The sequence below is a fragment of the Culex quinquefasciatus genome, chromosome 2, assembly GCF_015732765.1.
Source record: "Culex quinquefasciatus strain JHB chromosome 2, VPISU_Cqui_1.0_pri_paternal, whole genome shotgun sequence".
Lineage (NCBI taxonomy): Eukaryota > Metazoa > Arthropoda > Insecta > Diptera > Culicidae > Culex > Culex quinquefasciatus.
Window position 1 is genome coordinate 88,004,340 of NC_051862.1, and position 11,611 is coordinate 88,015,950.

The 11,611-nt window shown below is 37.7% G+C and overlaps 2 protein-coding genes across 2 annotated transcripts in view; one reads left to right on the plus strand and one right to left on the minus strand.

The window, feature by feature from the left end:
* LOC6045987 overlaps nt 1–1,503 on the minus strand; it is a 47,116-nt gene extending 45,613 nt beyond the window's left edge. Inside the window, exons 1-2 of the mRNA XM_038250477.1 lie at nt 1,210–1,503; nt 41–1,154 (exon numbers count right to left, since the gene is read on the minus strand). Of these exons, the coding sequence (XP_038106405.1) occupies nt 41–1,154; nt 1,210–1,401 (1,306 nt within the window). The 5' untranslated portion in view covers nt 1,402–1,503. The remainder of the gene's footprint in view (nt 1–40; nt 1,155–1,209) is intronic.
* Nucleotides 1,504–1,721: 218 nt separating this feature from the next.
* Nucleotides 1,722–5,572, plus strand: LOC6045980 (DNA/RNA-binding protein KIN17). Its single transcript, XM_001863215.2, has 3 exons — nt 1,722–1,768; nt 2,280–3,231; nt 5,297–5,572. The coding sequence occupies exons 1-3, from the start codon at nt 1,722–1,724 to the stop codon at nt 5,492–5,494; spliced, it is 1,197 nt and encodes a 398-aa protein (XP_001863250.2). The 3' UTR covers nt 5,495–5,572.
* The last annotated feature ends 6,039 nt before the right edge of the window (nt 5,573–11,611 follow it).

The window sequence follows — 11,611 nt, forward strand, 5'->3', positions numbered from 1 at the left end:
ATCAGAAGATGATTTACCTTATGATAACAGTTTAATTAACCTTCAACTTGATGCTGTCCGCGAGCCACGTGCCGATCCAGCGACTTTTTGTTGGCGTACGCCACTGGACAGAGCTTGCACTTGAATACTTTGGCTTGCGTGTGGGATCGCATGTGTTGCTTCAGGTGGGTCGACGTTCGGAAGCTTTTATCACACGATCCGCAGGGAAAAGGCTTTTCTCCGGTATGAATTCGGGCGTGCTGTTTCATGAGTTCCTTAAATCGGAACGTCTTGCCGCAGTCTTCGCAGGTGAACCGCTTCTGTTCATGCACGGCCATATGTTTGAGCAAGTAGACTCGCTGCAGGAACGTCTGACCGCAGTGCTGGCAGCGGTGCTGCTCGTTGGAGTGTAGCTTCTTATGGACGCGCAGCACGTCCCGGCTGACGAACTGCTTTTGGCACACATCGCAAGCGTAGCGGATGTTCTGGTGGACCTGTCGGATGTGATCGGCGAGTGTCTTCTTGATCGAGTACGATTTGTCACACTGGGTGCATTTGAAGGGACGTCCCTCGGGGTCCGAGTGGCGCAACAGGTGATGCTTCATCTTAACCTTGACCAGAACTCCACAAATTGGACATTGCTGAGGGGTTGTTGACTTTGGGGCAGGTTCTTCAGAGTCTCGACTCAGACGTCTCTTCCTCTTTCGGCTTCTTGTCTGCAGCTCGATAACATGCTTCTCTTCCTCCTTTTCATCAAATCCGATAAACTGTTCCGATTCATTCGACTCTTCTTTAGTCTCGATCAAGATCTCTTCCCTCAACGGCAGATCAAACTCCTCGTCGATCGTCTCAATGATCGTCACGTCCTCAACCGTCACGTTGTCCGGCAAATTGTGCACGTACTCAATCTCGTAAACATCATGGTCTTCAGGATACACCTTCTCCTGCGATTCCTCCTCAAATTCCTCATAACTTACGTCGTCGTCATCTTCCTCGCTGGCGAGCGCCGGATCGACCTTGATCGCTCCAACATCGACGACCAGCTGTTCCCGCACCTTGAGCAGCAGCTTGGTCGTCGCACTAAACGTCTCCTGGAACCGGTTCCACCGAACCAAACTATCCACGCACTTTTCACAGATAAAATTTGGCAATCCGGCCTCATTCTCTGGAACAAACTAAGCCAAAATTTCAATCAAAATGAAATTTAAGTTGAAATTAAAACAAGCAAACCTGCACAAACTGCTTCTCCAGCAGCTGGTCAATGTTACGTTCGGCGTTGAAAGTTTGGCGATCCTCGGTGAAGATCCGCAACAGCCCGCGGGTTTCGGTGCCACAAAAACGGCAAAGCTGCAAGCCAAAGTGTTGCTGCACAAAAGCAATGCGCTTCTGCATCGCGTCGAAGCTTTCTGGCAAGTGGCTCATGGTTTGTGGGAAAAATAACTTAAATCGACTTTCTAACAAAATTCCCGGAAAAACATTAAAAATTCGGGAAACTTTCGAAACTGTTGGTATAAACAAATAAGTAGAGTATTACACGTTTAATCTTTTCTATTTGTTTTGAGTCAAACATTTTGTACACGTACACTCTCGTTCAGGAAAACTAAGATTTGTAGCAAGTTGAAACGATGAGGCAATCCAAACCTGTTTTTAAACCTAAGTTCTCATTCAAACCGGGATTCGAACTGCCGACCTTTGGATTGTGAGTCCAACTGCCTACCAGATACTCTACCGAGACAGGACCCATGGGACCCTGCAGGGAGACGACTGGAGCTAACGACCTAACCTCTAGGTTAGACTGGGGCCAACAGTTACTTCCCCGCCCCATGGAAGCCGTGATCAGAAAAATACCGTCTTGAAAAATGCCACCGGGATCGAACCCAGTCCAACTGGGGTGAGAGGCAACCAAGTTAGTTTACCCGTCCCGGCTAACTAAACTGCCATGGCCTGTCCAAAAATATGAATTCTTAAGAGTGAATTCTAGATGTTTTAGTTTTTACAAGCTTTCTGTTTATGATTTTAGGATTTTAAAAAAACTCTATTTTTTATATTTAAATAATAATCTCGGCAAACTAAATCGTTTTCTCAAACCTCATCATTTCACTTCAGTGTGTATGTTTGTTTTGAAGCAACAACGAACTGTCATCTCAGAAGCCAATGTTTACAATTCGTTTTCGTGAAAGTTGGTGCAATTTCGTGAAATCGCAGCTAAAACCTCCTAAAATCGTAAAACTCCTCATTGTGGTGTTTTTAAAGTTTGTGACTGCGTCCGAGTTCCCTCCCGGCCACCGCCATGGGTAAAGGAAGGCCGAGGTCAGTACGCCCAAGTACCTGGCCAACAAGATGAAGGCCAAGGGTCTGCAGAAACTGCGATGGTACTGCCAGATGTGCGAGAAGCAATGTCGTGACGAGAACGGCTTCAAGTGCCACACGATGAGCGAGTCCCACCAGCGGCAGATTATGCTGTTTGCGGGGAATGCGGGCCGCTTCATCGACAGCTTCTCGTCGGAATTTATGACCGGATATCTGCAGATTCTACGGCGCCAGTTCGGTACGAAACGAGTTGCGGCGAACAAGGTTTACCAGGAGTACATCTCCGATCGGCACCATCTGCACATGAACGCGACCAAGTGGCACTCGCTGTCGGATTTTGTCAAGTTCCTTGGCCGGAACGGACACTGCGTGGCGGACGAAACCGAGAAGGGTTGGTACATCAGTTACATCGACCGCGACCCGGAAACGCTGGCCCAGCAGGAAAAGATGGCCAAAAAGCAGAAGATGGACAAGGACGACGCGGAACGGCTGGCGGAATTTATCGAGGAGCAAGTCAAGCGCGGTCACAAGGAGGAAGAACCGAGCACTTCCGCGTACTCGGAGTTGAAACGCGAAAACGAGGAGGAACCCATCAAGATAGCGCTGTCTCTGGGGTCCAGCTCAAAAATGGATATCAAGCCAATCAAGCTGGAGAAGCGACCGCTGGAGGTGGCCGATGAGTTTAGGAAGGAAAAGAAGCACAAACCGGGAGAGTTCAAAAAGCCGTCCGCGCTGGATGAACTTATAAAAGAGGAGGAGAGAAAGAAAGAGAAGAACAACCGGAAGGACTACTGGCTGGCGGAGGGAATCGTGGTCAAGTTGGTGGCGAAATCACTCGGCGAGAAGTACTACAAGGAGAAGGGTGTCGTGACGGAAGTGATTGATAAGTATCGGGCCAAGATTCGGCTGTTGGAGACCGGGGATAAGCTGAAGGTGGATCAGGTATGTGGAGAAATTGTGGTTTTATTTTATATTCGCATTTTTTTGATATTTTTTAAATATTGGCTTTAATCTAATCCAGGACCCTCGAGGATGGGACATTGTATTTCCACAAATGCCCTGGACACTATTTGCCATGGTTATAGCGCCACAACTCGCTCTCTGTTGATGAGATAATGTTAAAATAATTATTATAAAAAAATTGATTCATACAAAACACTTAAATTTCAGTCAGATTCAGCTGATAAATGAAAAAATGATTTCAAGTATAACAAACGAATAGCGCAAAACGTACACAGAAATATGATTGGAGATATTTTTTAAATATTGGCTTTAAGAAATTTTTCTAAAGTTAAATCGAATTTAATTACAAAAATAGTTATAATTTTTTTAAGAGAGCTTTTTTTTTCTAGATACGGTATTTGTCCCTATTTTGGGCCTACTAAGCCGAGCAAACTTTGAATTTGATGTATAATTCTCAACGGCTGCTACACTTTTAGTTTGATTTGAGAAAAAATTAACAATTTTTACCATTTTTGAAAATTTCCTATCAACTCACCTAAGAAACATAGAAGATTTTATTTTTTTGTTTCTGAGATAAACTGTTATTCTACGCATAATTGTCCCATGTCAGTTCGATTTTAATAGATTTAGTCAGACAAAAAAATGTCACACTTAGACTTTTCTACCGAATTCGGCAAATTTTACCGAATTTTCAACTGCTGAAAAATTTGGTAAACTGAAAATGCGGCAAACCCGCAAACAAAGCCAAATCAAGCAAAACAATGTAAATGGGCCAATGTCGAAGTGTAAACAAACAGTCTATCATGCTCACATCAGTTGATGTTTATTATGCGACCACCAAACCGAAGTCCTTTGCCTTTGACAGGTTGCGCTTGTATTTTGATTTTTGTCTGCTTTCACAGTACATTAGGAACCAGCAGGATAGACTCTTTGTTTACACTTCGACATTGGACGATTTATATTGTTTTGCTTGAAATGTATTCAGGGTGACGTTCCGCAAACAAACTGCCAAACTGTCAAAAAGTTTGTTTTTTTGGCGAGGTTATTTGCCATAGTCTAATAGCGACTTAAGTTTTCGAAAATGAGCCATTGCATAAACATTCAAACAAACGCCAAAGCGATCAGACATTCTGCGTAAATCTTATCGCAGAGATAATTCCGAGGATGATTCGTTGAATAACAAGCCATATTTTCAATATTTGACTAAAAAAAAGTGTTTAAAATTCATTTTACACTAATTTTGTTGTTTTCAATCATTAGTTTTCAAAAAATTTAAGACTTGACGAAAACAAACGTTTTAGAGAAAAAAAAACTTTTTGAGGTACTGTACATCGAACATTTTCTAAAATGACATAAACCTTTTTAAATATTTGTACCAGCCTTATAGTTTTATTTTAGTGAGGAAGGCAAAACCACACAAAACAAGTGAACATAAAACATTACAAATCGACGTCGTCGTGCTATCTTGTCGCACCCGCCATTTTGACGTTCCGAGAAAAACGCGTTTTAATGTTTGACCTTGAATATTCAAAAACGAGAGCATGCAATGTAAACAATAACAAACACGTTTTGTTTGGCTCACCATTCTGTGCATTGTCCCAAAGTTTGGTTGAAGTTGGTTGCTGGAGTCCCGAGTTATAATTACAAATGTTTACGGTAGTCTAGCTTGTACGTGCGACAAACGCATCCTGACTTTCCTGGCCTGAAATCCCTTTGGCCTTTTGTCGCACTTACATCAATTTTCAGGGAGTGACAAGATAGCACGACAAGATTGAAACTACTTTCATAAGTAAAGTGACAAAAATGCACGGAGTTTTTTCGGTTTTTGTTGAATATCTCAGGATTGAAATCGAATTTTGGGGATCTGTGACGGTCAAAAGGTAAGGTATTGTGAGCTGCACAAAATGGCGTTCTTAACTCAATTTGGCCCAAAATGCACGTACGACAAGTTAGCACGATGGCGACGAAATGAAAGAATAAAATTTTAAACAACAACAGTTAAAAAGTTCTCTTTTCTTCCTTCATTTCACCCTTCCGTACACAGGCCCACCTGGAAACTGTCATTCCGTCAATCGGGAAGCAGGTGCTCGTGCTAAACGGCGGCTATCGCGGAAACACGGCCACCCTCAAGGAAATCGATACCGACAACTATTGCACGACGATCGAAATCGCGTCCGGCCCACTGAAGGGGCGCATCGTCAACAACGTTCAGTACGAGGACATAAGTAAGCTATTCGGTTAAGTCTGCACAGAAGTGCGTGAGGAAGGAACTAGGTTAGTTGAAATGAAAGAAAAAATAAACCAATTTCGAACAAAAAAACAGCGCCACTCTTTTGCTTCAGTTATTAGTCTTCGAATGCCGGACAATTTGGTTATGGTTTAGTTGCTTTGTGGATTTCAGTTACTGTTACGCGACGACCGGCGACGACGCATGCGTTAAAATGTTTCAATTGCGCTTCCGACTTTACTTTGACTCAAATTGCACTCGCGGTGCCGCATTCTCTTTTGTGCGTTTATGCGCAATGTGAATCGATCGCCTACACTTGGACACCGCGGCAGCAGCACTTTGCTTTGCGATGTTTTTGGTCGGAAACGAACGCCGAAAGCCCCTTTTGCTTGCATTATCCGGCTTTATTTTGCTGAATTGAACTGAGATGTCTTTTGTTCGGTGCGAGTGTCCAGTTTGAACTGGTTTTAGTTTTGGAGAAAGAAAGAAATGAAAATAAATCCGCTTAAAAACAAACGTAATTCAATGAGTGGTCTCATTATTCTCATTTTAAACCCTTCCCGCCCAGAACAAAATCGAGATTTTCCATTCGTTAATTTGATATTCACTTGATTATTTGATTTTCAGGCAAATTGAACTGTTGGCCTTTGATTTTTAAGTATAAATCACAAATAGGGAAAAGAGCTATTCTCCATTTTATTTGTATTCTTTTTTTTATTTGGCTTAATCTTTGTAGGGTAACTTCCCTATAATCAAAGGTTCACCAATACAAGTATCCAAAAAACTTTGGCAGCTGTCCGTACAAAAGTGGTACGTTAATACAGGCATGCCAGATTTTGAAGATTTTCGGGCACATCACAAAAACGCAAATGAGTTTAACTTGATGACAAAATAATATTTTACAAATTTGTTTTTGGCAAAGGAAGCAAAGCATTGTTATCTTTTTCGTGAGTAATTCATTTAATTAAAAATCATCGAATAACATGGAAAAAACAATACGTTTGAGCATTGAGCCTGTGCTCGAAAATCTTCAAATGTGGCATCCCTGCGTTAATATACGAAAATCTGTATTTATCTTTTGGAGGAATTTTCTGATCGAATCGGGAACACTCGGAAACTCGACTGACGAACCGGAAAAATTTTATAAGTTGATAAATAATTCAACAAACTTCTGAGCAATTCTCTACGAAATCGGTCTTTTTTCTTAAATTTTAATTTTTGTATTTTTTAATCCGACTGAAACTTTTTTGGTGGCTTCGTTATGCCCAAAGAAACCTTTTTGCATCATTAGTTTGTCCATATAATTTTCCATACAAATTTGGCAGCTGGCCATACAAAAACGATGTATGAAAATTCAAAAATCTGTATCTTTTGAAGGAATTTTTTGATCGATTTTGTGGCTTCGGCAAAGTTGTAGGTATGGATATGGACTACACTGAAAAAAAATGATACACGGTAAAGTTTTTTTTGGTGATTTTTTATTTAACTTTTTGTCACTAAAACTTGAATTGCAAAACAACACTGATTTGATTTTTTTTTATTTTTTGATATGTTTTAGAGGACATCAAATGCCAACTTTTCAGAAATTTCCAGGTTGTGCAAAAAATCTTTGAGCGAGTTATGAATTTTTGAATCAATACTAATTTTTTTCAAAAAATCGAAAAATTGGTCGCAAAAATTTTTTAATTTAAATTTTTCGATGTAAAATCGAAATTGCAAACAAAAAGTACTTCAGTGAAAATTTGATAAAGTGCACCGTTTTCCAGTTTAATACATTTTTAGGTGACTTTTTTTTAAAATAGTCGCAGTTTTTATTTTTTTTAAATTAGTGCACATGTTTGCCCACTTTTGAAAAAAATATTTTTGAAAAGCTGAGAAAATTCTCTATATTTTGCAATTTTGAACTTTGTTGATACGACCCTTAGTTGTTGAGATATTGTCATGCAAAGGTTTAAAAACAGGAAAATTGATGTTTTCTAAGTCCCACCCAAACAACACACCATTTTCTAATGTCGATATCTCAGCAACTAATGGTCCGATTTTCAATGTTAAAATATGAAACATTCGTGAAATTTTCCGATCTTTTCGAAAAAAATATTTTTAATTCAATTTTTAAACCAAGACTAACATTTCAAAAGGGCCAAACATTCAATAATACGCCTTTTTGAAATATTAGTCTTGATTTAAAAAAAAATAAATTTAAACATTTCACTAGAGTACTTTTTGATTGCAAATTTGATTTTACATCGAAAAATGAAGTTGAAAAATTTTTGCGTCCGATTTTTCGATTTTTTGAAAAAAATAGTATTGATTCAAAAATTCATAACTCGCTCAAAGATTTTTTGCACAACCTGGAAATTTCTGAAAACTTTGCATTTGTTGTCCTCTAAAACATATAAAAAAAAAAATAGTGTTTTTTTTGTAAATCAAGTTTTCGTGCTAAAAAGTTAAATAAAAAATCACCAATTTTTTTTTACCTTGTATCATTTTTTCCAATGTAGTCCCTATCTATACCTACAACTTTGCCGAAGACACCAAATCGATCAAAAAATTACTTCAAAAGATACAGATTTTTGAATTTTCATACATCATTTTTGAATGGACAGCTGCCAAATTTGTATGGAAAATTATATGGACAAACTAATGATGCAAAATGGCTTCTTTGGGCATACCGAAGGCACCAAAAAAGTTTCAGCCGGATTAAAAAATACAAAAAAAATCGAATGACCGAAATCTGAGAGAACTGCTCAAAAATGAAATAACTAGCCTTAGTCTCAATATTTGAATGAAAAAAGTGTTTTAAAATGCATTTTACACTAGTTCAGTTGTTTTGCAATCTTTAGTTTTTGAAAAATATAAAATTTGACGAAAACAAAAAAATTAGCGAAAATTTCAGAAAAATCAATGAATTTGAGAATATATTATTTTTTTAGATCCTCAAAACCAAACAAAAATATTTATTAGCTTCAAAGTGACCCAATTAAAAAATCTAAAATAAAATGTTGTACAATGTTTTGAATACAATAAACTGTATAAGTCTTTTTAAGGATCTTATTAAATAAAAAAAAAATACTTTCAGCTTTAAAATAATCCAAATAGATTAGCCGAGATAAATTTTCACATGCAGCTTAAAGAATCCTCCCGAACTCTTAGGGATTTTAAGATCAATCGTTAGTTGATGAACTAGAAAAGATTGTTTTGAAAATAAATTTGAATTCTAGAATCCATAAGTTTTTTTTTAATGTTGCGAACACAGACACAAAAAAATCATAAATGCTGTAAAATATAAATATTTTTCTAGATTTTTAAGTTGGTTCACAAAAAATCTATTTCACAAAATCAGTTTTTTCGTATGAGTAATTCTCGCTGAAAGTGGACCACTATTTACACAAGGTGCTCAAAAATCAAAAGCAATGTACTTTTCCAATAGCCCCCACCAAGTTATGAAAGAAACCATGTTTGGTTGGTTGAATTTGTCCTCACCTCGGCGCCACGAAGCTAAAACATTTTTTTTAATTGGTAATTTTTTGACTTAGGCGCGTCTACAAAATTGCTAATAACATTGCCAAACTTCAACGAACCCTTAATGTTTAGGGGTGTTTTGGAAAGGAAATGAGCAGAGCTTTCGAATGCACTTGTCAGAAAAATACCGTTCCATACATTTTTTAGCCATAAAACAACAATGTATTTTTAAAAGTCATTTTGAAGGCCGGCGCCCCGCTTTATCGAAAAACTGACAAATCCATTCGAAAGCTGAGACGATTTCACATAAAGGACCAATAAATCTAAGGTGTATGTTCCTCCTATCTTTTTTAATCTTATTTTGATTCTGAGAGCGCAGCGCTCCGTTCGTATTTCGGGCGCCCAAAATGTTGCATTAGCTTGCCCCAATTTAAGGTTTTGTCAAACAATATAGGTGCTCACTTTTTAAATGATTGTTTATTATCCAAGGATCAAGATGCACTATCGATAATTGACCAATATTTAAGGTTTTGGGTTCTGCCAGGCAATTTAATGTCGAAAAGTTGTTTTTGTTTACTTTGTTTGTTGTTAAATGCTTATTTACAATTGGGTGGACATTTTGACAGTAAAACTAATGAATGTAGCATGTAGGAATTTTCACTACGAACATTTTTCTAGAGGAGAAAACGTAATTTCGATACTCCAACGCAAAGATATTTGAGTTTTAGTGAGAAAAAAGTGTACAGATTTCCCAGAATTAACATGCACGGCCTATTATTTACATGCGGCATATGTTTTGGAACCCAAAGTATGGTTTCTTACAGTTATTTAGGTAGCTGAGTTCGGATCTGCAATCAAATTTCACCCAATTGTAAATAAGCATTTAACAACAAACAAAGTAAACAAAAACAACTTTTCGACATTAAATTGCCTGGCAGAACCCAAAACCTTAAATATTGGTCAATTATCGATAGTGCATCTTGATCCTTGGATAATAAACTATCATTTAAAAAGTGAGCACCTATATTGTTTGACAAAACCTTAAATTGGGGCAAGCTAATGCAACATTTTGGGCGCCCGAAATACGAACGGAGCGCTGCGCTCTCAGAATCAAAATAAGATTAAAAAAGATAGGAGGAACATACACCTTAGATTTATTGGTCCTTTATGTGAAATCGTCTCAGCTTTCGAATGGATTTGTCAGTTTTTCGATAAAGCGGGGCGCCGGCCTCCAAAAATGACTTTTAAAAATATATTGTTGTTTTATGGTTAAAAAATGTATGGAACGGTATTTTTCTAACAAGTGCATTCGAAAGATCTGCTCATTTCCTTTCCAAAACACCCCTAAACATCAAGGGTTCGTTGAAGTTTTGCAAAGTTATTGGCAATTTTGTAGACGCGCCTAAGTCAAAAAATTACAAATTAAAAAAAATGTTTTAGCTTCGTGGCGCCGAGGTGAGGACAAATTCAACCAACCAAACATGGTTTCTTTCATAACTTGGTGGGGCTATTGGAAAGTACATTGCTTTTGATTTTGAGCACCTTGTGTAAATAGTGGTCCACTTTCAGCGAGAATTACTCTATGTTTTAGAGGACAAAACTCGCAACTTTTGAGTATAGAGAAGTATTGACACACATTTTGCGCCAAGTTATGATTTTCATGAAAAAAAAAAAAATTGTTTAAAATAGAAATTTAGTTAAAAAAAAATTACAGTCATCCCACATATTCGGAACACCCACAAATTCGGAACACTTTTGTCGTAATTTGTCAATAGAATGCAAAATTCAACTTTTCTGACGACCCTGCTATTTTTAGGGCCTTTATTTGGACACTCTCTTGCTATTTCACCAGTAAAAGTAAAACTTTTAAAACATAAACTGCATTTCCAGACTATTTTATCCAGAGCATCAAAACACTGCCTCCAAATTGTCTGTTCAATGATTGTGGGATGTTATTGTGTCTCCCACAATTGTGGAACGCCTGAATTTAACTGATATTTTCACAAAAAAGTTATCAGACCATTCATAAAACATTACTAAGCATGAGTTTTATTGGTTTTAGAGTGCAAAGTCATTATTTTGTAAAAAATATGTACTCCTGGAGAGAAAAAAAAGTTTGTTTACATCGTAAGAAAAAAGTGTTCCGAATTTGTGGATTTCAAGGGTCAATGTTTTTCTTTGAAAACTTGATATAAGACGTAAAAATGTACAGCCGGTCAATACATCAATCGAAAGATCGCAAGAAAAGCTTTCACATGAAGGTAAAAGTAGGTCATTATGTAAAATTATCGATTTTATATGATTTGTTGAACATTGGCCAATCTGTAAACTGTTCCGAATATGAGGGATGACTGTACTCTAGGTTTTAATGTAAATTAAATTTGCAATAAAAAGTACTCCATGAAGCATGAGCATGAGCATTATTGACTGCCAAATGAGTTGCTACGGCTGTTCTATAGCCTTGTTACTCCATTTGGATATTTTGTATTTGTTTCAGAAAGAAATGACACAGATTAACAAAAAAAAGTACACCGATTTCCAAATTTTCAGCTTTTAAGGTGAAACGGGAGATCAATTTAAGAGCGAGTTTTTCACCAAAGTGTAACAGGTCGTATCGAGGTGCTCCGATTTGGATGAAACTTTCAGCGTTTGTTTGTCTATACATGAGAT